The sequence below is a fragment of the Cibotium barometz genome, chromosome 62 (assembly GCF_041138505.1).
Source record: "Cibotium barometz isolate CiBa-2024 chromosome 62, ASM4113850v1, whole genome shotgun sequence".
In the NCBI taxonomy this organism is placed as follows: Eukaryota; Viridiplantae; Streptophyta; class Polypodiopsida; order Cyatheales; family Cibotiaceae; genus Cibotium; species Cibotium barometz.
In genome coordinates, this window is record NC_141107.1 from 28349082 (window position 1) to 28376339 (window position 27258).

Consider the following 27258-nt stretch of genomic DNA (forward strand, 5'->3'; position numbering starts at 1 on the left):
TCCTACAGGTCCCCACCATCCCAACTTTTCCCACTTCTTCTGTTGCCCTAGTCATTGCCTCGGCTGATGTTGTTCCCAAGGTTATGGTGTTGGCTCATGATAGTGAGCCCTTTGAGGATTTTGTGTTGCCTCTAGGACCTAATGGTCCCTTGAAGCAATGTATGTGTAGCCACCAAGGGTGCCCACACGGACTGCCCACCGCAACAATGGATTGTCCACCACAACAATGTGACTGCCACACCGTCACAATGAGTCAACGGAGGCGCCAAGCATTGGGATCATCAAGTGGAGACGCACCACCACAGCCCACACAAGGAGGTGCACGCAGCATTGAAGGCTCCAACGGCACTGACGGCACCGACTGACACTCAAACCACATCTCCTAGAGATAGGAGATTCCACCAAAGGCTACATTGCCACCTGAAGGCATCCACCAAAGATAGGAGATGCCACCGACTCTGCCTCAAGCATATATGGCCCTCAACCCATCTTGGAGGACATCCCTATCCTGCATCCTTATCTCACTTGGACGACATCCTTTATGCTCATCCTTCATACCACTTGTACCCTGTGTTTTGTCATCAGCTTGAGCTATGTCATCCTCTTCACTGTGACCTATGTTGAGTGTGCACGATACAGTGAAGGACATGTATCAGTGTTCTCTGAGTAGTGCAAGTGTTCTCGTTCCTTCCGCAGTCTCGTCTCTTCTTGTGTTGTGTTCCACTACATATTGTCTTATGTGTTGCGCTGTGAGCATTGAGGACTCGGGACATACTTGTCCATAGAAGAACCACCACGTAGTGTGCCGGGCAACCAGCCCTGCTAGGTACACTAAAATTTGGCATGCCGGGTGGGACTCTCGAAACTGGGAATCCTGATAGCTCAATCTTTCCTCTACGCTGCGTCCTATTTTTGTGTTGCGTCTTCTCTACATGCCCAATACACGCTCCCATGGTAGTCCGGTCAGCTCATTCAAAAATCCTCTCTCAATACGTTGCTATAGTTAGAAGAGGTTCAGCTACGTGTCACCCAGGGAACCTCCTCCACCTCTTTCTATGGCAGCTAACCTTGGTAACCCCACACTCGGCAACGTGGGAAGCCAAGCCAACCCTCCTGGCGTAGAACCCCTTTCCACGGTGCTAGGCCGAGTCAACATCAAGCTTCCCACCTTCAAAGGATCATCCACCGAGGATGTGGATGACCACATCCGACGGTTCATCTCCATTTGTAAGAGCCAAGGTCTTGTGCGGGAGGATGCCTTCTTGGTGCTCTTCCTGTCCACTCTCCAAGGTTCTGCAGACAAGTGGTTCAGTCAATTTTCAATCAACCACTTTGCAGATTGGACCACTCTAAAGGACACCCTCCTTCGGACCATCCATCCCGGTAGCTATGAAGACCGCATTCTCCAAGAGCTAGGTAAGCTCCAACTGCCACCAGGGAAAAGAGTGTCGGAACTCATGACATGGACCACAGTGCTGGTGGCCCACTTATCAACTTACCTTGGCGACTTCATGGTGCGTCAGTGGGTGACACAAGCCTTACCGAGGTCCACCCAATAGAAGATTCGGGGGAGTAGACCCACACCAACAACATTGTTGCAATTCCAGGAGCTAGCCTCCCAACTTGAAAATGCTCGACTCGTGTTTGAGCATGATGTCGGCTCTCTACATCCAACAGTGACACAATCGGACGACCCGGTGGCTTAGCTGGAGTGGGAGCTAGAGGCACTCAAAGTGAGCCAAAAACCTCCTAGCGAGGAAAGTACCTTGCTCCAACTCAAAAGGGAGATTGAAGAATTGAAGACCCAGCACAAAGCCAAGAAGGGGTTGTGGTGTGCTATATGCCAGTCACTTGGACACACAGTCCAAGAATGCCCAAAAAGGAAGTACTGCTCCTTTTATGAAAAAGGAGGACATGAAGATAAATATTGCTACTACCTCAAGGAGTTTTGTCAACTCCATCAACCACACACTCCTCGTTCTGCCTCGGCAGCCCCCAGCCTTGCCCATTATGCTACAGCTATCGTTGTCGTTCCACAACCCTTCCATGTTGCTACACCTCCTTGCCCACCCACTTCCCAGGTGACCTACCTTCCACCACTCATCCCTAATCCTCCTGCACCAACCACCATGGCAGTAGCCCCCATGAACTGTCCTCTTTGCCCTCCCCAACCTCACAATCGTCCCATCCTTTGCTATAGATGTGGGAATACGATCATCACCAAAGCCGCAGCCCGCTTCTTGAAGGTGCTCCGACCTGGCGGCATTGTCCGGAATTCGAGGATCGTTATACGGATACCCAAGATTGCCCCAAGCAAAGGGCATCCACATCCTCCGACTTCACATTTCCAACCCAATCACCCACTTAGTCTCTGTAGGACATCCCCCTTCCATAGGACATCCTCTGTCCACTTGCCAACCTCCCTTCCCCACTCTTGGAGTGTCCGTCACAACCCTAACACCTACCCATGAGGATCCACCATCCACCACAGTGGTCACCAAATCACAAAGGAAGGCCATGCCTAAAGAGCAACAAGGGGATGAGAAAAATGATAAAGCTCTACCCATTCCCTGCACAGTCATAGATCAGTCCTTCTTGCAAGCCTTCAAGAACCTCCACAACCAACCTTCCATGTCAGACAAACCACCTACCCCCTCTCTTCCACATTCCAAACCACAGCTTACACCTTTCTCTGTGGAGGATCTACTCAAGGGAAATACCATGTCAGTGAACCTCTTTGATCTGCTCCGGATTAGCCCAAACGTCCGACAATGTCTCAGTACACTATTGGAGCAACTCAATGGTACGACCACCAATTTTAGTGGTGGGTAGTATGGTGGGTTTCCCCTTCCCTCCGGTGTTGCTGGTTGCATGGGTATTAGCCGTACCAATCCCTCCCTTACAGACTAGCGGAGCCCCTGCCTCTCTATGGAGATTCATGGTACCCCACTTTCTGGGGCAATCGTCGACGGTGGCTCTTGGGTAAACCTAATGCCAGAATTCACACTCCATGCCGTAGGCCTCAAGGTGATGCGGCCAGCCAACTGCTGTGTTCAGATGGCCAACCAACGGGCTTAGTAGAAGCTGTCACTGTAGTAATCCAGGGGATTCCATTCCTACTCGACTCTATGGTGATCCAGCCTCCTGAAGTCAGAGGGGCCTACTCTTTATTTGTTGGTCGTCCATGGCTTAGGAGTATAGGTGTTCTACATGATTGGGGTTCTGAGCGATTGGGATTCCGATCGATTGTGGATTCCTCAAGAGCAATAAACTCAATGCAAGCCAATGTGGTAGATCTGGCAAGTTATTATCTGGTCACACCTTTTGGTTGGGAGATACACGGACCAAAGGTGGTGTATGTATTTCAGCGTGAGCCTCTATCTTGCCTCGCATCATTGGCCACGGTGTCATTTTGTCTCCTAGAGCGCAGTGGATCATCATTATGCAGGATGGTAGACACATTGTTATTCTGAACATGTAGAGAGGAGAGGATATCCTTTTGGAAGGAACTCACTGATTTGCTTCCTTATGCTGATCACTAGATCGTTGGGGGTGACTTTAATATGGTTCAGCAACCAGCAGTAGATAAAAGAGGAGGACAAGTGGGTATGGTGCACCCACTTGAAAGGGCCTCCTGGGGGAGGTTTATTCTCTGTGTACATGACACAGATTTTTGGCTTGCGGATGATATTCACAGGAGGCTATCCTCTCTCCTCTTTTCTTGGTCTAATAGGGGGGGAGATGCAGCAGGTTGTACCATCTATGCATGCTTGGACCGCTTGTATGTTGATGATTAGGTTCTTGACAGGGGAAGACATTAACCATAGATATATGGAGGTCTTGTGACTTTTCGGATAGCCCAGAGAGAGTGACATCCACACTACAATGTGTCAATGATTTTTACCACAAGATGGCCTTACTTGGGAGATAGCAGGTCATTGACAATGGGAGGCCTATCAGGCGCAGGTTACAAGGGAACTTGAAAAGCACCCTGGTGCCCGATGGATTGGAGATACTTTATGTACTCTTAGGGCTGAGCTTCCGTGCTCCGTAGAGCAGAGAGCGGAGTCCCATTACCATGCCTAGTCATTTTGGACCCAGATGATGGGAGGCAGATGCAATAACACTTCTTTGCTACTCATGGACCATCCCATAGCAGAAAGAAAGAATGAAAGAAAGAAAGATATATTTACATCTCCTAAAGGCCGACGTGGCCCATGAGACCAAAACAGGGTACAACTGATGATGATGATGTCTCATCATAACAAATCTGAAAGAAAGAATGAAAATAGTAACATCCTAAGAGAGCTAAGAGCTGAAAGCTGAACTGCTGAATCGTCGCGGTAAACTCCTCCGGTGGTGGGCAATGATGGCTCGAATCGGCCGATGGTGAGGGAGTCGTGGACGCGATCCTCGTGGTCATGGGCATCTCGCTCTACAGATGGCAATGGCTCTGTCCAGGGTGACTCCTCTGGAGGGTGGTCTACCAGGTAGGCCTGTAGATGGGGGAGTACAGGCTGGTGGGGTTACAGTGCTGGCTCTGAAAAAATCTGTGAGGGCCCTGGGGCACGTACTCTGCCTATCACTGGCTCATACAAAGTGTATACTCCCCACTGCATCTCCTCAGGGACACCAATATCCTGTGGTCTCCTCATAAGCATGGCACGTGGTACCGTATCAAATGCTTTGCGGAAGTCCACAAAACAACAATATATCCTCTGTCCTCGTGCTCGTCCCTCCTCAATAAGAGCTCTGAGGGTGAGTATATGATCCAGTGTGGTGTATCCCCTCCTAAAACCAGCCTGTCCAGTTGCTCTATGTCCCTGCCTCTCTACCCACCGGCTCATCTCATGTTCCAAGATGGATCCGTATATCAAGCCACACTTCACTCAGATCCTTCTATGGTCAGGTGGATTGCATCTGACTTTTATTGTCGAGGGTTCTTACATCGGAGCCCCATACCCCCAAAAGAATAGAGCCCAACGGAAGGATTGGGATACTTTGCATCAGATGGTCATGGAGGATGTGTGTACTTTACCATCCAAACCTGACCAGAGAAAGTTGCGGACCAATCTCCACAGCTGGCCAATGCATCCATGAGAGAAGCACCAACATGAGGCAAGCTGAGGCAAGCAGTACTTGGTGAACCACCAAGGCTATGGAGGGTACTCCAATGAAGAAGTTATTTCCTCAGGTTCATAAGTACTGGTGCAAACTGCTGTGCAGGCAAAATATCAACCCCAACTTCACACCCCAAATATCTGGTGGTACAGCCTCTATCAATCCAAGTAAACCCGAGCTCTATACCCCAATTGACTCCTTGCGAGTCACTAGCCAATAGATTTATGCCAATTATTGAGAGCCTCTTCGACTATGAAAAACTCCTCCAGTGCAATCCGAAAGGAACAAAAACATATATGTGAGGCCTCAAGGAACATAGCAATATCATCAGCAAGCACAGAGTCCAAAAGCTCGTCCTCACTAAGCAAAGGTAGACTTAAACTAGAAATGGACTAAAGAAAGATACTCATAGCCTCGCAGATAGATATAATAGGGGGGCTAAGGGGCATCCCTGTCGTACAGAATGAGAGATATGGAAGCAATTACCTCTACTGCCACCATATGCGAGCAAACTACTGTTTACTTCTCGATACAAGCATGAAACACCTCTGATCCAGTCCTGATAAAATCCCATGCATCTAAGGGTTCCTTTAAGGAAGTCCCAATCACTTCTATCATATGGCTTCACAAAGTCCACCAGCAATAAGATGGCTAGGGGCTACTTTCTTTCCTTAGCCCGTTCAATGGCCTTCCAAAAGAGAAGATATTATCAAAGATGCTTCTTCCTTGAAGGAACCCATTCCACGTTTCATGGATCGCCTCCTACAGTACTGGCTACAACCTCATGCTTACTGGCTTAGCACTGTCATACACAATGAGAGATCTGGAAGCAATCAACTCTACCACCATATGCGAGCACACTACTGTGAACATCTCGATACAAGCATGAAACACCTCTGATCCAGTCCTGAGAAAATCCATGCATCTAAGGGTTCCTTAAAGTAAATCCTGATCAACTCTATCATATGCCTTCTCAAAGTCAAGGAGTAAGACGGCTAGCGGCTGGTTTCTTTCCTTATCCCATTCAACCGCCTCCCAAAAACCTCATGCTTACTGCCTTGGCATGCAGGCAGTCCCAAGCAATGTGATAGGCCTCCATCCACCAATATTTGTCTTATCACCACCTTTTGGGATAAGGTGAATAACACCCTCAGTAAGAAAAGAAGGCGTACTCCCTGTGTTCCACATCTCCTGAAGGGTCATAGTGATATGTTCCTAAAGTCATCCCAAAATGGCACTAGGGTGAAAGATCTTCCCTACATGAAACCAGCCGTAGTGTCATGTACAAATCCTGCAATCAAGGCTGCAAACTCGAACAGTGTGACCTCTTTGCTTAGAGAGAGAATTTTATCATCAACATTTGTAATAAAGTGGATAAGGCCATTATATAAAGATCCTTGCAGCAAACCTTAGGCATGTGCTCTTATGCAAGGCATGTAAAGCTCTCTCCAGCTCCTTTAGAGTAAAGTATGGATCCAAGATTCTGCTTGGACTAATCGCTTCGGGCGAAACTTCTTCAACAAAGCCCGTTTCGCCCAAAGTTTAGGTTGCGTTTTCTTTTCGTTTTTTTCTTCCTCTTTAGTCGTGTTTTCATTCCGCCCCATTTCTTCTCGTCTATTGCGCACTCACGTGCTCCAGCGAACTTCTCCTACAGCCCGTATCCTCCAACAGCCCGGGCCCCAGCTGCCTTTGCAGACCTTACCTTCTTCTTCGATCTCCTGCTCTTCTCCTTCCTCTCTCCTTTTCCCCCCTTCTCCTTCCTCCCTTCTTCCACTTCCTCCCTTTTCCGCTTTAATCCCATAAATCTAATCTCAAATTCATTCTCTTTTTAAGTTTCTCTTAATTTTTGTGTTTATCTTTTAGAACTTTCTCGTGCTTTTTTTCTCCAAATTCCCAAAAAAGAGATTTCTATGAAGTATCCAAAAAAAAAAAAAAAAAAAGGGAGATCTCCAATCCAGCACAGGAAATCTCAACCAATTTGGTGCCTTGTGCTTCCCATATGAGAGGCAGTAAAAAAGATAACATGATCCCACTGTCTCATGAACTGGCCACGCTTTCTCCTTGAATCTTGGCCCAATTGGCCATGAGCATGTGGATAATATCACACCAAATCCTGCAAATGCACTGTGTATCATAAACCAAAGTGCCCTCCATGGCCTTAGTGCATCTAGCCTTCCAAATGTGCGAGGTTGTGATGCTAGCAATGATCTCTCATGGAGTGTACAACCTGTGTGCTGGTGACGCATATCCTGACTCTGGCATGTCTTTTGAAGACAACACCGCTGACCCACTCCATGGGCAATCCTCATGACCATATCTCTGTCGTTTCCTTCAAACCTGAGTTGAGGGCCCGACTGTATCAACCAAGCAATAGCACCAAAACAAATGTAGGCAACCCTCATTCTCCCAAAAAGGTGTGCTATTGCAATCCAAAATCCTTTGTGCCTCCCCGCAATCCCACTCATCGGGGTCCTAGTGCAGGTATCCGATAGGACACCCATCATATAACCAGAGGCTCCAAGAATTTGTATTCATCCCTTGAAGGGGATCAATATAGAAGTGCTTCCTTGCTGCCCTGTCCACGACCCTCAATGATATCCTTCCCAAGACTTCTCTCCAAGAGCCATCTATCATGAATGGAGTAAAAAACCAATACATTATCCTCACCCAAGTGGCAAGGCACATGACCTGAAGGGGTACCCCTCTCACTGAAAACACCTCAAACCATGAGTGATGAGGCCCTTCCATGAAGTTTCCTATAATTCAGTGGTTGGGTATGGCTACATCCATCTTCATAATTCTCTGACTAGTGCCCATCAAGTGTTGTGTGCGAAGCATTCTCTCATCCTCCGTGAGGCTCTTGAGCCTCTTCAAATCCAATAGTGTGGGGAAAGGAGTCGCCCAGGCAGCCCACTGGATATGGGTGACTGCCCCATATGCGTAGCTGCTCCAAGAGGTCTACCATATTCATCCAAAATCAAGTCATTCCACACAATGGACTGCGTGATAGCCTCCTCAATTGACCAGGGAGGAATATGAACCAAGAAACTCCTCATACGATCCCAGGCTTGCAAAAGAGATCTCACCAAAGACGAAGAAGGTGGTCAGTTCTCTACAAAACGTGGGCTGTAAATCCAATCACCTCCCCTAATCAGAGTGCACCTCATGATCTGCTGCTGCAGAAGAAAGTCCTTCCAAGGCTCAATGCCAAGAAGAAATCTTGACAACTAGCTTACAAAGCAAAGCCTTACATTGCACCTCACGGTCAATGATGTTCAATCCTCCCTCTCGCTTAGGCATAATAATGGTATCCCAAACTATCCTTGTGTGTATAGTGCCATCTAATCCAAACCAAAGGAAGTTCTAAATAAGCCGACAAAGTTTCCCTTATGAAAAACCCAGCATGACATGACAAACCAAGCAGTCATTAACAGCACTTGGTTAGCTACCAAGGCTCTAGAGGCCAAATCAAGCTTCGCTACTCCAACACTGAAGTTTACTTTTAATGCTCAACAAAGTGTTGTGCAGGCGAGATGTCAATGCTAATCTGACAGCCAAGGTATGTAGCAATGCATCCTCTCTCAATCTAAGTAAACCTCATACACAAACCACAATATGCCTATGGAGAATCACTAATCCGAAATCCCACTCATTTATGCCCAAAAAAACATCTCCAAGGCAATGCAGAAAGCACAAAGGCATGCCTGTGAGGCCTCCAACAACATAGCAGTATCATCTGCTAACTTTGAGTCCATTAACTCTTCCTTTGTGCTGCGAAGAGACAGTCTGAGGCCCGAAACCCTGGGGTAACCCTAAGAAACCTACTCATAGCCACTACTATAACGTAAAGTAGTGGAGCTAAGGGGCATCCCTACCTCATGGAACATGAGATCTGAAAGTGCTCACCATGCTCCCTGAAGGTGAAAACTACATTATGGGCCTCCCTATACATGCAAGAGACCCCTCTAATCCACTCCTGGGATCCATGACATTATCGTGCCTTCCGAGAAGTCCCAATCCACGCTGTCATAAGCTTTTTCAAAGTCCAGCAAGAGAATGGCAATGGGTTGTTGGCTAGATTTACCCCACTTCACTACTTCCTAAAATGAAAAGATATTATCAAAAATATTCCTTCCTTGAAAGAAACCGTTCTATGTATCATGAATAACCCTCTGAAGAATAGGCTGAAGCCTCATACTCACTACCTTCACTAAGATTGATTTTGTAAGCAGACCCAAGCTAAGTTATGGGCCTCCATTGCCTAATATTGGTCTTGTCCCCACCTTTCAAGACAAGGTGGATAAGACCCTTCGTGAGAAAAGGAGGCATTATACCTGAACACCACATCTCCTACAAAGCACTAGTAACATCATCACCAATGTAATCTCAAACTGCAAAAAGAAGGATGGAGAGAGACCATCATCCCCTGGGCATTTGTCCTTCAAGAGGACTTGCAAAGCATGTCTCAACTCATCCTTTGAAAAGGGAGCATCCAAAGAGGTTTGCATTCATGTGTAATAAGCCTAGGCATGCGCTCCCAGACTTTTTGTTGTGCAACATCTCTATCCAAAGAGTGGGCCTTTGTAGAGAGCAAGATCTGATTAAAATATGAGGCAATACTCCTCACCTTATCTGGCTCAACGTGAAATTCTCCCTAGAATCCTGCAAGCATCTCAAACTGTCCGTATTGTGCATAGGTCCATGCGCGGAGAAAACAGTTAGTTGCATCTGCCACCCGTCTGTGTCCAAAATGTGTGATTAGCATGAAACGCAAACTTAGCCCTATCCATGGCCACCTATAACTCCACTCTAACAGTGGACAAGAGATTTGGGATCCAAGGGGACTCAGGATGCTTCTCGTGTTCCCTCTCAAGCGCAGCCAACCTATGTTTGATAGCTCGCTCCTTGTTCAAAGCCTCGTCTTTCTTGGCCAAAGCAACAAAGTGATAGTGCTAGCTAGTCCTCTCAAGGCCAAGGCAAGTCTCTCCCGGGGGTTAGGATCATCACAAAGCCTCCAAATCCCTCTTACCTTCAGTGAGGCCTCTGCATCTATATAGAAAGAGTCTGGGATGCGAACACGAGGTGAACTCTTATGTCTCCCAAGTTTTTTGAGGCACAAGACAACCACCCTGCCATAGAAGGAGAGTATGAATCTCTCCCACAAGGCTCTCTCCAAAGGGTGTGTTCTACCCTCACAACCACCCTTTTTGTTAGAGGGCTACTCAACCATGTTGAAGTCTCCTCCACAACAATCCAAAGATCGAAGCAGTTCTGTGATGGTGTCCTAGAGGGCCACCCTCTCTCCCCGCACATTAGGCACATAGATATTCAAGATATCCAGCTAATGTCCATCCTAGATAACCATAATCCATTGTGCTCTTGCACGTATGATAACACCATGACAAATAGCATTAGGCAAAAGTGATACTAACATTGAAATGCATACCCCACCTTTGGTTCCGTGTGCACAGTACCAAAAAGTGTGTCCAGAAAGGATCTTATCAATTTTACCACACTAAACCATATCAAATTTGTGCTCTTGCAAGAGCAACACATTCATAGGTCCCACCAGTAATGGCAAGGTGGAGCTGATCCTTAATAAGGCACTTCCTACAATAGATGGGAAGCCTCCCTAGACCTTGCACATTCCATGAGATAATCCTCATGCTAAAGAAGTGGTTTTGACTCTTGACCCGAGCAATCACTTGGCCAAAGGCTAAACCCGCCTCCCACCATGTTGGAGAGGATGTAATTCTTAAGCAAAGTCCAATGTCAACATGTTGACTCTGTCCTGGACTTTGCACAATCTGTGCATATGTGCGCAATGCATGGGTTCCTTGCAAGGCATAATGGCATATATCTTGCTGTGCATCTTGCAAGGCCTTGTAAGATGTTAGCGTGTCTTCCACATTCATACCAAGTGCATCCTGCATATTGTCCATCCCAAGGAAGGAGGACTCAACAATGAACATAGTCACTCTGCCCTGATGCAACATCCTTCTATGAGGATAACTCTGCAAACTCATCACTCTATATATTGTCTTTGGGAGAGGCATCATTCTATGCCCCAACGTTCCCACCTCGAGGGCGGCCATGATCCGCCACTCTTGGTGAAAGGCTGGCCGAGTTAGAGCGTTAGGTTGTCGCTTGAGGAGCATGTTTGCACCGCCTCCTACGACCCCTAGGCCTAGGGCAATCCCGTGCAAAGTAGCCCATCTGATGAGACAGACCCGGCACAGGTCAGGTCTACGCGGCGTCTCCATACGTTGCTTCAAGGGACCATTAGGTCCCAAAAGCAGCACAAAATCCTCAAAAGAACTCACTGTCGAGCCAACACCATAACCTTGGGAACAGCATCAGCCGAGGCAGTGACTACCTAGGCCTACCTGGGCAGCAGAAGTGGGATGGTGGGCATCTCCAAGACCAGCCCAAAGGCTGCCCCAGTGGCCTCCAACAATGGCCAATAAGCATGAGGGAGACTTGGGACTCTGAGTGTAATAGGGTAACGGTTCCGGTCTTCTTCAACAAGGTTGAAGTGACTAGTGTAAAGTAGGAAGAAAATCTTCCTTGTGCCTAAAGGGAGAGGACTGCCCTTGAACACTTCTGAGGCTGCCTCCTCTGCACCAAAGTCTAAATCTTCTCCCAAGTAGCCTTGCATCTTTAAAATGAGGCGTGAAGTTGGAGGGCAACGCCGCTAGTACCCAGTCACGCGCCTGGATATGAGAGGGCTGGGAGCCAAAGATTTTTCCAATGAGTGTCATCTTGGAGTCTTTCTCAACTTTGGCAAAGAGGATTGCAAGCTGGTCTTGTGAAAACTGGATGACTCGCCCGGCCAGAGGGGATTGATTAGCCATGATGCAATCAGAAAAAAAGAGGCCGGACTTGAACCCTGTTTAAGAGTAATCCGGTCTTGAGGCTAAAAAGAAAAAGGGGCACCCGAGGCAAAGCAGAGGAGGGGCAAGGGGTGGAGGAAGAGAAGGCAATGCAGGGGAGGGGCAGCACAAATGGGGGCAAGGGGCAGAGGAAGAACGGGCAGCGAAGAGGAGGGAGGCGGAGGAGAAAGCAGGAAGGGGAGGAAAGGGCAGCGAAGAGGAGGTAAGGAGGGGTGCACGAACAGGAGGCAGGGGCACAAGGGGCAGCGAAGAGGAGGGAGGGAGGGATGCGCAAAAATCAGGCAAGGGCAAACAGGCGAAGGGGAGGGCAGCGAAGGGCAATAAAGGCACAGGTCAGGGGAGCAGAAGGGAAGTACTCAGAACAGGGAGCTGCCAACACTGAGCATCATCTTCCTGCAGGGCAATGGGACTACCTCTAGTGTAGGAATAGGGCCTGTAGAAGATACCCATTTTGTTCACTGGGCTTGGCGTTGTGTTCTCCTTTGTGCCCTGTTTCCCACCTTCTTTCACCCTTCTGCTGCTCCTGGCTTGCATGTGGCCCAAGCTTCCATGGTTTTTCTTTCTAGTGGTTTTTGATATATATATATATATATATGTCTGTGTGTGTGTGTGTGTGTGTGTATATATATATATATACATATACATATACATATACCATATACATATATATATACATATATATATACATATACATATACATATACATATACATATACATATATATATATATATATATATGTATATATATATGTATATGTATATGTATATATATATATGTATATGTATATATATATATGTATATGTATATGTATATGTATATATGTATATGTATATGTATATGTATATGTATATGTATATATATGTATATGTATATGTATATATATATATGTATATGTATATGTATATGTATATATATGTATATGTATATATATGTATATGTATATATATATATGTATATGTATATGTATATGTATATATATGTATATGTATATGTATATGTATATATATGTCTATGTATATATATATATGTATATGTATATATATATATATATGTCTATGTATATATATATATGTATATGTATATATATATATATAGCACTTATTTCCTATGTTGGGGGAATGTTGCCTAAATTAAAGATCAAGAGATTCATGTCAAGCTTCAAAGTGCATGCTTGCTTTTATCTTCATTGTGAATCATTATGCACTACTCCACAAAAACCTAGGAAATGGAACTATGTGACTCAATATCAAGGGAGATATAGCCACACCTATCATATGCCCTCCTGACCTCATAGTGCTGCATAATGGTCACAATTGTCTGATGCAAACCTCGAAGAAATGCCAGCAAGAAATGATTTGTCACATGGTTGGTTCACCGGCACTGCACAGGCTGTACCGATAATGTCACATGGTTGGTTCACCACCACTTCTCATCCTGCAAGTAAAAGGCAGGCTGTATTTGTACATGTAATGTAGTGTGTATCTATCATTTGCATTCAGTGAGTGGCATGCTTGAGCACTACACATGTCAAGGATGGTTGTAAAGGCTGGTTGATATTTTTTTGTGTGGTCTATGAATCCAAGTTGCACTCATGCAAGCTGGTCTACCCAAGTAATGTATTTGATAATTGAATCAGCAGCATAGGTGTAACTTTTCAAATTTCTCTTGCCACTCCTGTTTGTTTCAATGTCAACATATTTATATGCCCTTTACTGATTTTAAGCCTATTTCTTTGGAATGTAAAGTGGGTACCTAGCTCCCGAGTATGCTTTCCGTGGAAAACTCACAGAAAAAGCAGACGTGTACAGCTTTGGCATTCTTTTACTCGAAATTGTGAGCGGCAGGAGGAGTACCGACACGAACTTGCCCAATGAGATGATTTATCTTATAGAGTGGGTGAGTCATCTGCCAGTTGTTGAGTGAGACTTCTTGTTCTTGTATCTATACATGGAGTTCTCTTTCTGATTGTAATTTTAAGAAAGTGAAATCCTTTAACTTGGTATTGGAACCTTTGACTACCTCAAAAAACTTTCACTCAGGTTTGTTATGATTCAATTTTAATGTCATAAACATCGTATGCAGAAAATGATAGTATTAGACATTTTCTTCCTTTCTTAATAGCATTTTTGGCTTGTTCAGTGCATAAAAATAACTTAAAATGTCCTTTTTATAATTTAAAAAAAAATCTAGAAAAAAAGACTTCTATTAAGTATGAGAAAATATACAAGAGGGAGATTTCAAACCAAACAAGGTGGAAATCTCCAACCAATCCGGTACATTGTGCTGCCAACAGGGTGGTCCCATATGAGTGGGAATGAAAAAGATGTCGTAACCCCGCTCTCATATATTGGCCGCACTCTCCCTCAGCAGCACTCGAACATCCTTGGATTTTGACCCAAGTGGCCATGAGGGTGTGGATGATTTCACTCCAAATCTTGCAAATGCATTGTGACTGATCAACCACATTTCCCTCAATGGCCTCAGTGCATCTAGCCTTCCAAATGTGCCTGGCTGCAATGCTAGCAATAATCTCCCATGCATGATGCATTGTTCAATCTCTGTACTGGGGGGACGTATCTTGACTCCAGTATGTCCTGAAGACGGGACCTCCGAGCATCTCCTTGACTCATCATAATGACTAGATCCATGGCGTTCCCCTCATACCTGAGCTGTGGGTCCAACTTTGTTAGAAGGCAAATGATAGCACCAAAAGAAACATAAGCATCCTTCCTCATCCTTCCAAGGAGATGTGCTATCATAGTCCAAATCCTATGTGCTTCCCTGCACTCCCATAAGCAATGGTAAACTGTCTCTGAAGCTCCTACACATCTTGGCATGCTAGGCTAACACCAACGACCAATCTCCACTTGTTGGTGGCAAGGCCACCAAGAAGAGAGCCAAATAAAGGAGGATATCTGTGTCCTTTTTTAAGAGTGCCACAACCTCCTCCAACAATTCCTCTGAATGTCAAGTGTGATACCATAAGCCTCTAAATGAGGTCTAAGAGTAGGGACTCTTTGAATGTGTCCTAGAACAAGATGCCCAGCATTCCACACAATATAATTGAAGGAAGGCATGCTTTTTGTTACAACCCTGTGTCTTTCCCTCTGGACAACAAGCAGATGGGCACGGGCACAGGATGGACAGTGTGAACAAGCATCAGTTGGATGTGAAAAGGAAACTCATGTTGGTGGCCAGCCCAAGTGTGAAAGGGGACAAAAAGGGACTTTAAAATTTTTAAGGTTTAATAACCTTTGATGATTAAAATATTATTATTTTTGAAAAGCTTGCGTTTTTTTAAGTCTTTGCTTTTGGCGTTTTTTTTTAAGAAAAGTGCATCATCTCTTTATAAGGCATAGATTGGCGGAATCAAAGAGAGAGGTCGCCTTGTGGATCATCACCGTGTGTGGCGCATGGAGTAGCGGGCGCATCCCCTTGAGAGGTCGCCATGTGGAGTTGGCACTACTGCGGGTACACTTGGTGCAGGGGCTACAGCCGGGCAGCAACAGCCGGGTGCTGCTGCCGTCGGGTGCTGCTGCGCATGGGTTGGTGCTGTGCGCATGGACTACAGGTGGCGGGCACTGCTGCTGCGTATGGACTACAGTCGGGCAGCATCAGGCAGCCAAGCGGGCAACCAGCAAACAGGCAGCTAGGCAGGCGTCAGGCAGGAGTTTCTGTGCTGCTAGTCGGGCAGCCAAGCGGGCTTCAAGTGGAGGCTGCACATGTGGAAGACCTGGTGGCTGCGCATGTGGGCTACAACCAGCAAAACAGGAGCCAGGCGGATGCAGGCGGAGGGCTGCGTATGTGGAAGCAGCCAGCAGAGACATCTCAAGGTGACTGTTGGGTTGGACAGCACGACTATATCTCTCTTGGAAGGAGGTGAGCTGAAGGAGGCGCCACAGCCAAGGGGTCTCTCTCTCTCTCTCTCTCTTCGTAAGTAGGCTTTGTTTACGAGATTAGGATGCAGAGGATCAAGCTACATATGCACAGGATGATGTTCTTGGAAGAGATGTGTGTTGCTCTTCGACTTGGACCTATGTGTATTTAGGGATTGCTCGACACATCCTCTATCTTTCTCTCTCTAGGTTTTTGGCACCGTGATTGGATGGTGTATATGTGGATTTATCTGTCATGGAAACAGGACATTGGTTTTTCGAGAGGAAAGAGGACTGGTTTCGAGGAAACAGGCCTATGGTTTATGGATACAGGTATTTGGTTTCATATGGAGAACATGTCTCTGGATTCATGTGAACAGGTTCTAGTTTTCTCGAGGTTACATGCAAGCTGTGACTACAGGGGAGGACAGATGGTTTGGTATAGCCCTATTGCTGTTTGGGAAAGGGTTTGAGAGATCCATGGTAGAGATGGAGAAGACCTTTTCAAGCAGGGAGGTGTCGTACAGGTGTGCCTTCTCTATGGAATGCTTTGTTGTGATAACGAGAGTTCTTATGGGGAAGTCCTGGGTGAAAAGCTAAAAGGGATCCTATTGGTAAAGGATTCGACAAGTTGTACTTTGTACTCATATTTGATCAAGTAAAGAAATACCGCAAGGGGCGCCATTCCGTTTTGGGGCCAATCGGTGTCCTTGTACTATTTGCAGGAGCACTCTAGCTCCCCTGTTTGTTTTCCTTTTCCCGGTTCCCATGGGTGATGAAGTGTTTTGTGTGCGAGTGTTTGTTCCACCGCCCGTTAGATTTCTGAAGGCCGGTTTCATGGTTCCATTGCCGGGATATCGTCGACTTTCTCAAGGAGGTGAGCCTGTGGTTGTCACATCAAAAGCTTCAACATGTGGAAAGTGAAAAGGAAGTGCAAGAGACAGTGCAGTATCGTATGTCTTTGCCTATATGAGGTAAAGAGCAAAAGCTAAAGATGAAGCTTAGGAGAAAAGACACCAAGGACAGGAAGTAGTCAGCCAGGAAGAGTTATGGTGCAAGAGATGGGTTGAAGGCTATGGCTTTCGACACTTTGTCACTAGTGGTATCTTCACGGAGACTTCATGGGGTTCGGAAGGCAGCTTCTTTCTATGTTTAGCAATGGTGATCTACTATGCTTCATTGGGGACTTGTGCTTACCACTTGGGTGGAGTGCAAGCAGGTTTTGGGTGCCTATGGATGTATCAGATGAGGCTCAAACAGAAGCGGAGGAACTTGATGAGGTTTTTATTCTCGAGCAGATACTGGCACATAAGAAAAGAAAGGTACAAGGTAAAGTTTCTCGTCACTATCCTGTGAAGTTCAAGAACTGTTCACCCATGGATGCGAAGTGGATGGAGGAGGATGACTTAGCAGATTCACCTAAGGTACTGCAGCTTTATCTTGATGCCTTTGAGTTGGAGCCGACTCTTGCTACGGCTCATTCAGGATCAGCAAAACTGGGGTCTGGAGCATTGCTTGATGCTCAAGAGGGGGGTAGCACCTCGGCTTCCTTGTTACAGACAGGCTCAATTGTCATCTAGGAGTCGCTTGGTGACATCTTTGTATTCACCCGAAGGTATTGAGGCTGACAGTACATCTGCTTATGGGACTTCTATGATATTGTGTACTAGTCACATGGGATGGTAAAGTTGGGTATGGTTCACAGTCGGCCGCACCTTGAACTATAACTGCAACTATGGATAACTCTGTCTACATCTATGGGTAACAGAGATGGTTTTTGCCTTTGGAATGGCATGGTTTGGTTGAGCTCAAAGTTTGCAGCAACTTGAGCTAACATTTCAAGACTTTATGGAGGGCATAAGTCTTGCGAGCAGTCCTAGAGTTGGTTTGGTTCATATATGGATTGAACTCTATTTGTGCATGTTTTTATACACTTTCTGAGGTATTTTTGCATTCTGGTGCCATTGGATCCTGGTATCCTTGGAAATACATGGGTAATACTCTGGATGTGTCAAGATGAGATGCATGTATGTTGGTATGATACATCAAGTACTTTATTATGTTCATGGATGCAACACTGAGTGTGGTTCCTGTGGGATGGCCATGTGCAAAGTGGGTAAAGCATCAAGAGGGACATATGTGGGAAGTACTTAGTGGATGTATAGTTTAGATGCATTGAGTTTTTTCATATGCTCATGTTGTACCATCAGTCGTGGGTCCTGCGGGATATACATGGGTGTAAGGCTTGTGAGCAACCCTGAGACTGTTATATTGGAGTGGGTAGAGCATCTTGAGGAGCATATTGTTTGCGAATGCATATATGCGTCATGCATATGTTTGTCATATGTTGAATGATGCATGGTTTTGTTTTTGGCTAACACAGGTTACGTGTTTCCACTTGGTTTTAGACTTTTGCTGCAGGTTCTGAAGGAACAAGCAAGAGTTGTTTGTCACTTCGATGTGACAGTATGGCCTTATTGTACAGGATGATTGTTTCATCACCCAGATGCACTGAAGGGGCATTGCTTTGGTCATATGATGCTTACTGTGTTATTGAGTGCAATCGAGGACGCTAGCTATTTTTCAAAAGGGGGGTATGTTACGACCCTGTGTTTTTCCCTCTGGACAACAAGCAGGTGGGCACGGGCACGGGCACGGGATGGACAGTGTGAACATGCATCAGTTGGATGTGAAAAGGAAACTCATGTTGGTGGCCAGCCCAAGTGTGAAAGGGGACAAAAAGGGACCTTAAAATTTTTAAGGTTTAATAACCTTTGATGATTAAAATATTATTATTTTTGAAAAGCATGCGTTTTTTTAAATCTTTGCTTTTGGCGTTTTTTTTTGAGAAAAGCGCATCATCTCTTTAATAAGGCGTAGGTTGGCGGAATCAAAGAGAGAGGTCACCTAGTGGATCATCACCGTGTGGCGCATGGAGCAGCGGGTGCATCCCCTTGAGAGGTCGCCATGTGGAGTTGGCACTGCTACGGGTACGCTTGGTACAGGGGCTACTGCCGGCCGGGTGCTGCTGCGCAAGTGCTGCTGTGCGTATGGACTATAGGTGGCGGGCACTACTGCTGCATATGGACTACAGCTGGGCAGCAATGGGCAGCATCGGGCAGCCAAGCGGGCAACCAGACGGGCAACCAGCAAGGCAGCCACGCAGGCGTCAGGCAGGAGTCTCTCTGCTGCTAGTCGGGCAGCCAGGTGGGCTTCAGGTAGAGGCTGCACGTGTGGAAGACCAGGTGGCTGTGCATGTGGGCTGCAACCGGAGCCAGGCGGATGCGGATGCAGGCGGGCTGCGTTTGTGGAAGCAGCCCCAGCAGAGACATCTCAAGGTGACTGTTGGGTTGGACAGCACGACTCTCTCTCTCTCTTGGAAGGAGGTGAGCTGAAGGAGACGCCGAGGGGCTAACAACCAAGGGGTCTCACCGTCTCTCTCTCTCTCTTCACAAGCAGGCTTTGTTTACGAGATTAGGATGCAGAGGATCAAGCTACATATGCACAGGATGATGTTCTTGGAAGAGATGTGTGTTGCTCTTCGACTTGGACCTATGTGTATTCAGGGATTGCTTGACACATCCTCTATCTTTCTCTCTCTAGGTTTTTGGCACCATGATTGGATGGTGTATATGTGGATTTATCTGTCATGGAAACAGGACATTGGTTTTTCGAGAGGAAACAGGACTATGGTTTCGAGGAAACAGGCCTATGGTTTATGGATACAGGTCTATGGTTTATCGGATACAGGTCTTTGGTTTCATATGGAGAACATGTCTCTAGATTCATGTGAACAGGTTCTAGTTTTCTCGAGGTTACATGCAAGTTGTGACTACAGGGGAGGACATATGGTTTGGTATAGCCCTACTGTTGTTTGGGAAAGGGTTTGAGAGATCCATGGTAGAGATGGAGAAGACCTTTTCAAGCAGGGAGGTGTCATACAGGTGTGCCTTCTCTATGGAATCTTCTCTATGGAATGCTTTGCTGTGATAACGAGAGTTCTTATGGGGAAGTCCTGGGTGAAAAGCTAAAACGGATCCTATTGGTAAAGGATTCGACAAGTTGTACTTTGTACTCATATTTGATCAAGTAAAGAAATACCGCAAGGGGCGCCACTGCGTTTTGGGGCCAATCAGTGTCCTTGTACTATTTGCAAGAGCACTCTAGCTCCCCTGTTTGTTCTCCTTTTCCCGGTTCCCATGGGTGATGAAGTGTTTTGTGTGCGAGTGTTTGTTCCACCGCCCGTCAGATTTCTGAAGGCCGGTTTCTCTTTTCATCTGGTTGATAACATCCCTCCACACCCACCCACCGGGGTCCCAATGAAAGTACCTGACAGGGCAACTGCCATACAACCAAAGGCTCCAAGGATCTGTGATTACCCCTGGGGCAGGATCAATATAAAAGAACTTCTGTGCTCTGCCAATAACTCTCACAGAACGCACCACCAAGCCATCGGTGATATCCTGCACATTGCATCTCTCCAAATACCATCCATCATGTATAGTGAAAAGGACTGGTGCATCAACAGTGGGGAGGCCCATAACCTGAAGAGGTACACCTATCCCAGAGAAAACTCCAAACCAAGAGTGATGAAGCCCTTCCAAGAAGGTCCCTATGATCCAGTGGTCGGGTATGGCAACATCAATCTGCACAATCCTCTCACTAGTGCCCCTCAAATGCTCTGTAAGCACCCCTCTCTGATACTCTATGACCCGTTTCGTGTGACTATAGTAAAGGCAAACTGAGGCCCGAGACTCCTGGGGTAGCCCGAATGAACCTGCTCATAGCCTCCGCTACCACGAGGTATAGTAGTAAGGGAGCTAGGGAGCATCCCTGCCGCACCAAGCGGGAAATCTGAAAACGCTCGTCACCACATCGCCCACATGCCAAAACTGTGCTATGGGACTCCCTATACAGGCATGAGATCCCTCTGATCTAGTCTTGGGAAAACCTCATATGTGACATCGTGCCTTCCAAGAAGTCCCAATCCACTTTATCATATGCTTTAGTAGGAGGATGGTAAGGGATTGCTGGCTAGATTTAGGCCACTCTACAGCTTCCCAAAATGAGAAGATATTATCAAATACTCCTTCCTTGGAGAAAAGCATTTTGTGTGTCATGAATAACCCTTTGAAGAATAGGCTATAACCTCATCCTCCATGCCTTAGCTAAGATTTTATATGCAAATCCAAGTAAAGTGATGGGCCTCCGTACGGCGTAAAGCAACAGTGATCTCATCCCGAATATGGTCCCAAAAACTGTATAAAAAAGCATGGGGGGAGACCATCATCCCTTAGGCATTTTCCTTTTGAAAGAGCCTACAATACCTGTCTTAGCTCATCTTTTGAGAAAGGGGCATCCAACAAGAAACACATATCATCTGTGATAAGTCTGGGCATGCACTCCCAGATTTTCTTGATGTGCAACATCTCTCTGCGGAGAGGGGCCTCTGCAGAAAGAAAAACACGACCAAAATCTGATGCAATACTCCTCACCTTATTTGGCTCAGTCTGAATCTCCCCCTGTGAGTTCCTGCAAGTGTCTCACACATTTCCTACTATGGGTAGGCCTATGTGCTGAGAATAGGTGTTTGTTGCATTTGCCACCCATCTGTGCCCAAAAGGCCTCGTTAACATGAAACAAAAACTCAACCCACCTATCCATAGCCATCAGGTCTGCTCTAGCTGTATACAATAGGTCTGGGATCCAAGGAGACTGTGGATGCTTCTCGTGTTCCCTCTGAAGCGCAACAATCCTATGCCCGATAGCTCTCTCCTTGTCTAGGGCTTCATGTTTCTTGGGCAAAGCATCTGTTACGTACCTAGTACTAATCTTTAGGATTAGTGGTCTAATGCGGCAGGGTTAGAGAAACCCTAGGATTAGAGGAAGCAGGCTAATACAGGTGGCTAAGGCTCATGGTTAATAATACCAATTATACTCACTATTTATGACCGGACAATTATTTATAGCAGCAGTAGCTAGTATATAAGTGAGACGTGGGTTCAAAGAGAGTTATTCACTCTGTGGTTTGTGATGGACTAGGATTACCGTCGGGAACGTGATTGGATACGACTGAGCACGGAATGGTCATGCCAAAGGCCAGCAGGCAAGCGTTGGTGGTATACTAGCGTTGACTGGCATGGTTCGTGGGGTTGGAGCCTTAGCCTCTGGCTCGGAGAAGGTTTGCGAACGCGAACCTACGGTTGGGTGGTGAGTTAGCCTGCACCCCTCTTAGGGGGTTTGTACTAATCACTAGTGTTTTGCATTTAGGAGATCCATGGGGTTGTAACACTTGGTATTAGAGCCACCTAAATGCAGAAGATCACACGATGCACCCCTCTTAGGGGGTTTGTACTAATCACTAGTGTTTTGCATTTAGGAGATCCATGGGGTTGTAACACTTGGTATTAGAGCCACCTAAATGCAGAAGATCACACGATGCACAGGTGAAGGTCTCAGTACGCTTTTCCTAATTGCTTTTGATGGTTCCTTCCAGAGACCTTATGGCTCTTTCCCCTCTGTTGGAGGGTTCCATGGGTTTCACATCCATGAGGAGCAGACATAAGTGGAGGCAGTTTAGTTTGCTCAAGTATGGAGGAGAAGATTTTTGATAGCTTCTTGAGTTGTACTTAGCTAAACAACATGGACCAGGATTCTCCTTAATTACTCGAATTCATGGTAGACTGATATGGAGAACTAGATCTGGTAGATAGATCTTAAGGACTAGATCTGGACCATGTAGGGGTGATCTGAGAGAGGAACCCAAGAGTAGTTAATCTCTTGGGAGGTTTAGATGGAGATACACACCTTGGAGACACATACCTTGGTGTCCCATCTGGTACGCGATATCTAACAGATTATTGTTCTCGATATTTGAGTGGGTCTAGTTGTAGAAGGGTGATTTCCTTCTGGGAAACAAAACTGACCTATAGAGAAGAATTTGTTGTAGAGACCATTGACTTGGGGGACTAGAGACCCTTGTTTGGCTGGTCTTTGCCAAGGTAACCTTGAGTTTGTTTAGATGAACTCTTGGATGCAGATGTACTTTGGTGTTTATTCCGTGACCCGTGTGTTGTCAAAGTGGGAGCCCACATCTTTTGTGGGGATCTAGAGATTGCAAGCTACTTGGTGTGAGCCAGTAGAGGATGCAAAGGATCGATAGCATGACACATCACTCAGTATGGACATTGATAGGAAGCTTGGCTACGTAGCAGGTTTGGAGAGCTTGTTATGCAGAGGCTATTGAGGGCACACAAACCTTTTGTGTGCAGTCTCTTTCAGTTTTCTCGAATGCTATTCACACATTATCCTCCATCTGGATAGGATACAGTGATCCTCCAGGGCTTCAGACCCCAATTACTAGATGGGAGGCTTGGGGTGGTAACCCCTTCCTGTCAGTCACAGTGCTTGGTTTTGTTTGGAAATATCATAACTGGACCCTAGCATGCAGAGCATAGAGGCAGTATGTTTGCGTCCCCCCCCCCCCCGCCCCCCCCCAAGGATGTGATTAAACTTGGTGTGTTAATGTACTACCTACATCTATAGTTCATTGATTCAGGACCCCATGAGGGCATCCAATGACTCCAGTGTAGGTTCCCTACTCTCCGATCCCTTTTAGTATGTAGATTATTGGGAGCTTGACAGGTTGGCAGATTTGGGGGTGCCAGAGGGGTGCTATTGCATGGTTGACTCAGTCTGGCCACAGCTTCTTTTGAAAGCAGGGGAGCACATCCTGTTATACTTGTCCGTAGGGACATTGCTTAGAAATGTTTGCTTCTGGATATCCCCAGTTATGATACACACCAAGCATTGACACCACTTGGGAGATTACTGCTGGTATCACGGCGTGGCATATCTGGAAGGCCAGATGCTCAATGCTCAGAGGCCTTTGATGACATCATTCACACTCTTTTGGCCACCTGGGCCTGCATACCCCTCTTCTAGAGCTGCGCAGACAAAGCACATGTCTCCGCAGCATATTCATGAGAGAGTGGAACCATGGTATTTTTTTCTTCTCCACTCCTATGGCAGATAGTGCCCCCCATTGGTTGAGATCTCCCTACATTTTGGTTTGAGATCTTTCCTTTGTATGATTTTATTTTACTTAATACAAATAAAACAAAAAAAAAAAACAAAACAAAACAAATTTCTGAGTTCCGAGTGACAATTTCTACCGACTAATTTTTTGTAAATACTGTAGCCATCAAGTCCAGCATAGGTTAAAATTCTTTCACACCACTTATACTAAGCCAAAAATATTACTTTTTGTGGCAGATATGGCAACTATACGAGGAGAACAGGATTATGGACCTTGCAGATGAGACCTTGAAGGGAAACTTTTCGGAGAAAGAAGTGGAGAGGGTTATCCACATAGCACTCTTGTGCACGCAAGCCGTGGCAGCAGTGAGGCCCAAGATGTCAGAAGCCCTTTCCATGCTGACAGGAAGTTCGGAGATCTCCCTTAACATCAGCAGGCCCGGCTTTCTGTCTGACTTGAGGCAGTTCCCCCTGCAGCCACCAAACAATCCCTTAGAGTCACACTCTACCACTACCACCACCTCCTCTGCTTCCACCAGTAGGCCCATGTATAGCATTGCAGAACAATCCTTGTCTTTGCTTGAACCTAGATGAATTTAATCCATCCAAAGGAGACCCACCTCAGTTTGGAAGACATCTTGATGATGCATGGATGTTGTATTTACTTCAGAAGACATCTCAACATATGGTTGTGTGATAACCAGCTGAAAGGACATCTAATTGTATTGGTTGTGATATCATTATCTGTGATTGTCAATTCTGTTGTTTATTTACCTGCCCTTTGCAAGGGACTTTGATCTCAGATAAGCCTAAATCTATTTCTTGGGTCCACACATAAATAAAATGGGGCTCCAAAAAGTAATGTGCCTTCAATTGAAACAGACTCTCTGTTGTAATTCCATAACATAGCTATCATCTTTCCATACATTTCAGTGATGTGTTTTTGTGAAGTAGGCTTATCAGAGAAAATACTTGGAAGTAGAACAAGTTTGTTATTTTATGATCATCACAAATGATATAACAAAATCATTTACATGTGTAATAAATGTATTCAATGACAAACACATCTTTTGTGTAACACATGGCCTAGGCATGAACTTAGCCATCACAATACACACCACCTACTGCATTAAAGCCTTTCACACACAAAGACATTTTCTTTAAACACCAAAGGTGTCAAGGCCATAACTTCTATTTGAAAGTATGTTGATCCCTAAAAATGCAATTAGACTACCCCAAGAAAAAAAAAATTGCAAATTCTGCTAGCAAAATGTTTTTTTCACACTTCTAATGTTTGTCAAGTTTTCAAGTGGTTCAAATTTTGAACTTTTGTATGCATGATAAGCATGTCTTTTTCTTTGTCACAATGCTCACTTGGATCCCAAACCTTGTGTCATAATAACAAAGTCATTTGATCAATATCAAGTAAAGGAGAAATTCTTTAGTTCAAAAAAGGAGCAAAAGACACAGTGGTTTACAACTTTTTTCATGCATTTATGTCCCTCTTTAGGTGATTGGCATTTCTTGGGGCACATGTCCTCAGGATTGTTGATGTGTATCATAATTGGGGAATATCTTGAAGCAAACATCTCTACGTTATGCCCCTACAAACAAGAACAACAGGATTTGCACCCCTACCCTCAAAAAGAAGCTATAGGCCAACTGAGTCAAACATGAAATAGCACCCAAGGTAAATATAGATAGGATCATTCCTCAGTCTACCCAAGAGTTGGGCTATAGATACTCAAATCCTATGTGCTCCTTTGCACTCAATCTACCCAAGAGTTGGGCTATAGATACTCAAATCCTATGTGCTTCTTTGCACTCCCATAAGCAATCATACATCGACCTAGATGGAGCCAGGCATCTAGAACGCAAGGGATCGATGCCAAAAATAGATCTCCACTAGTTGATGGGCTTCTATCTAGAAAGTGGTTCTAGTTGAATAATGGAGGGAAATGTTGGGGACCATCCCTTCTTGCTCATGTTGCTCAACACAAGCACAAATAGGAGCCATTCTCTGTTGTTTATTGAATTGTACACAAGGGAGGATCATTTGGTAATAGCTTGATTGGTAAATTTGTATCATCCATCATCAATATGACTTAGGTTTACTTGTCCACGGCTCACCTAACTAAGCCTTCAAGTATTCATGAGAGAGTAGATTCATGTACAACCATCAGGATATATTGTCACATAGTTAAGTTTTACCACCAATATCTTAGTTTAGGGCATGCCATATAGCACTTGAGACATTTTGGGAAACTACTGCCAACATGAATATAAACTCTACATTTAATCTTTATGCCTACATATATTATGTATCTTGGAGCTTTCATTCATTTTGTTTTTTAATATTCAACCCTATAAAACTTATGACAAGCCTTTATTGTTTCTACTCTTGTTTTCCTTGACTTTTATTCCAAGCTCATGTTGGTGTCAAACGCTCCAAATGGTTGCACATCACTCTCATTTCTCTTGAAATTTAACAAGTATATGCTCCTTGATTCTATAAAATTTTGAGGTGCCAACTCTCCTTGGCTAGATATACTCACTTATGGATGCTATACCACTAAGTTTTTATATGTGCTTAAACTAGTGATATAAAGTGCTATATTGGAAGAGCAAAGTTAAAAAAATGACTCTTCACAAAGATGCACAACTTCTAGATAAAATTATCACATTAACAATCATATACAAACCTTTTCTTCAAAAATGATGCCTTTTTACATTTTCTTGTCTTTCACCATAATGAATAGTCTTCAAGCTTGTAATTCTTCAAAAAACTATTCCCTACTTTTTAATTGATGTGATTTGTAGTGGTAATGGGTCGCACATTGACCCAATAATGTGTCCACACCCATTGGTCCCATTGGTGGGTGATGTTATCGTTTACTTAAAGTGCATATAGTGTTCATAAACATTTGTTCTTGAAACAATATAATACTTATATAAAGCATATTTTTGAATAAAACTATCAATACCTTAAATGTGTTATGATGATACCAATCTAAATTTTACTACACATTCACATCAATCATTCCATGTTGCCTTGTATCTTATTTATGCAAAATAAAATGAAGGGCATATTAAACCTAGCATGGATCTGGAATAACTAGGGCACTAAAGGATTGGTGGTGGAACACACCCAATACCTCCTTAACTATTATTTATGCTTCCTTTTCAAAGAGGAGGGCATGGCAATTAATGCCCTAGGTGCTGGCCAAACTCTCCTCTCTCCCTCTTTAGAATTCTCTCCAATGGGCCTGAAACCCACCCTCTTCCCAATTTGGGTTGAATTCCCAAACCTGCCCCTGCACTTGTACCCTCT

At 45.2% G+C, this 27258-nt stretch overlaps 1 protein-coding gene across 1 annotated transcript in view; it reads left to right on the forward strand.

Moving 5' to 3' along the window:
• The window catches only part of LOC147604323 (putative LRR receptor-like serine/threonine-protein kinase At1g56140), a 149406-nt gene extending 124556 nt beyond the window's left edge, over positions 1-24850 (forward strand). Inside the window, exons 23-24 of the mRNA XM_086795665.1 lie at positions 13761-13911; positions 24165-24850. Of these exons, the coding sequence (XP_086651791.1) occupies positions 13761-13911; positions 24165-24521 (508 nt within the window). The 3' untranslated portion in view covers positions 24522-24850. The remainder of the gene's footprint in view (positions 1-13760; positions 13912-24164) is intronic.
• The last annotated feature ends 2408 nt before the right edge of the window (positions 24851-27258 follow it).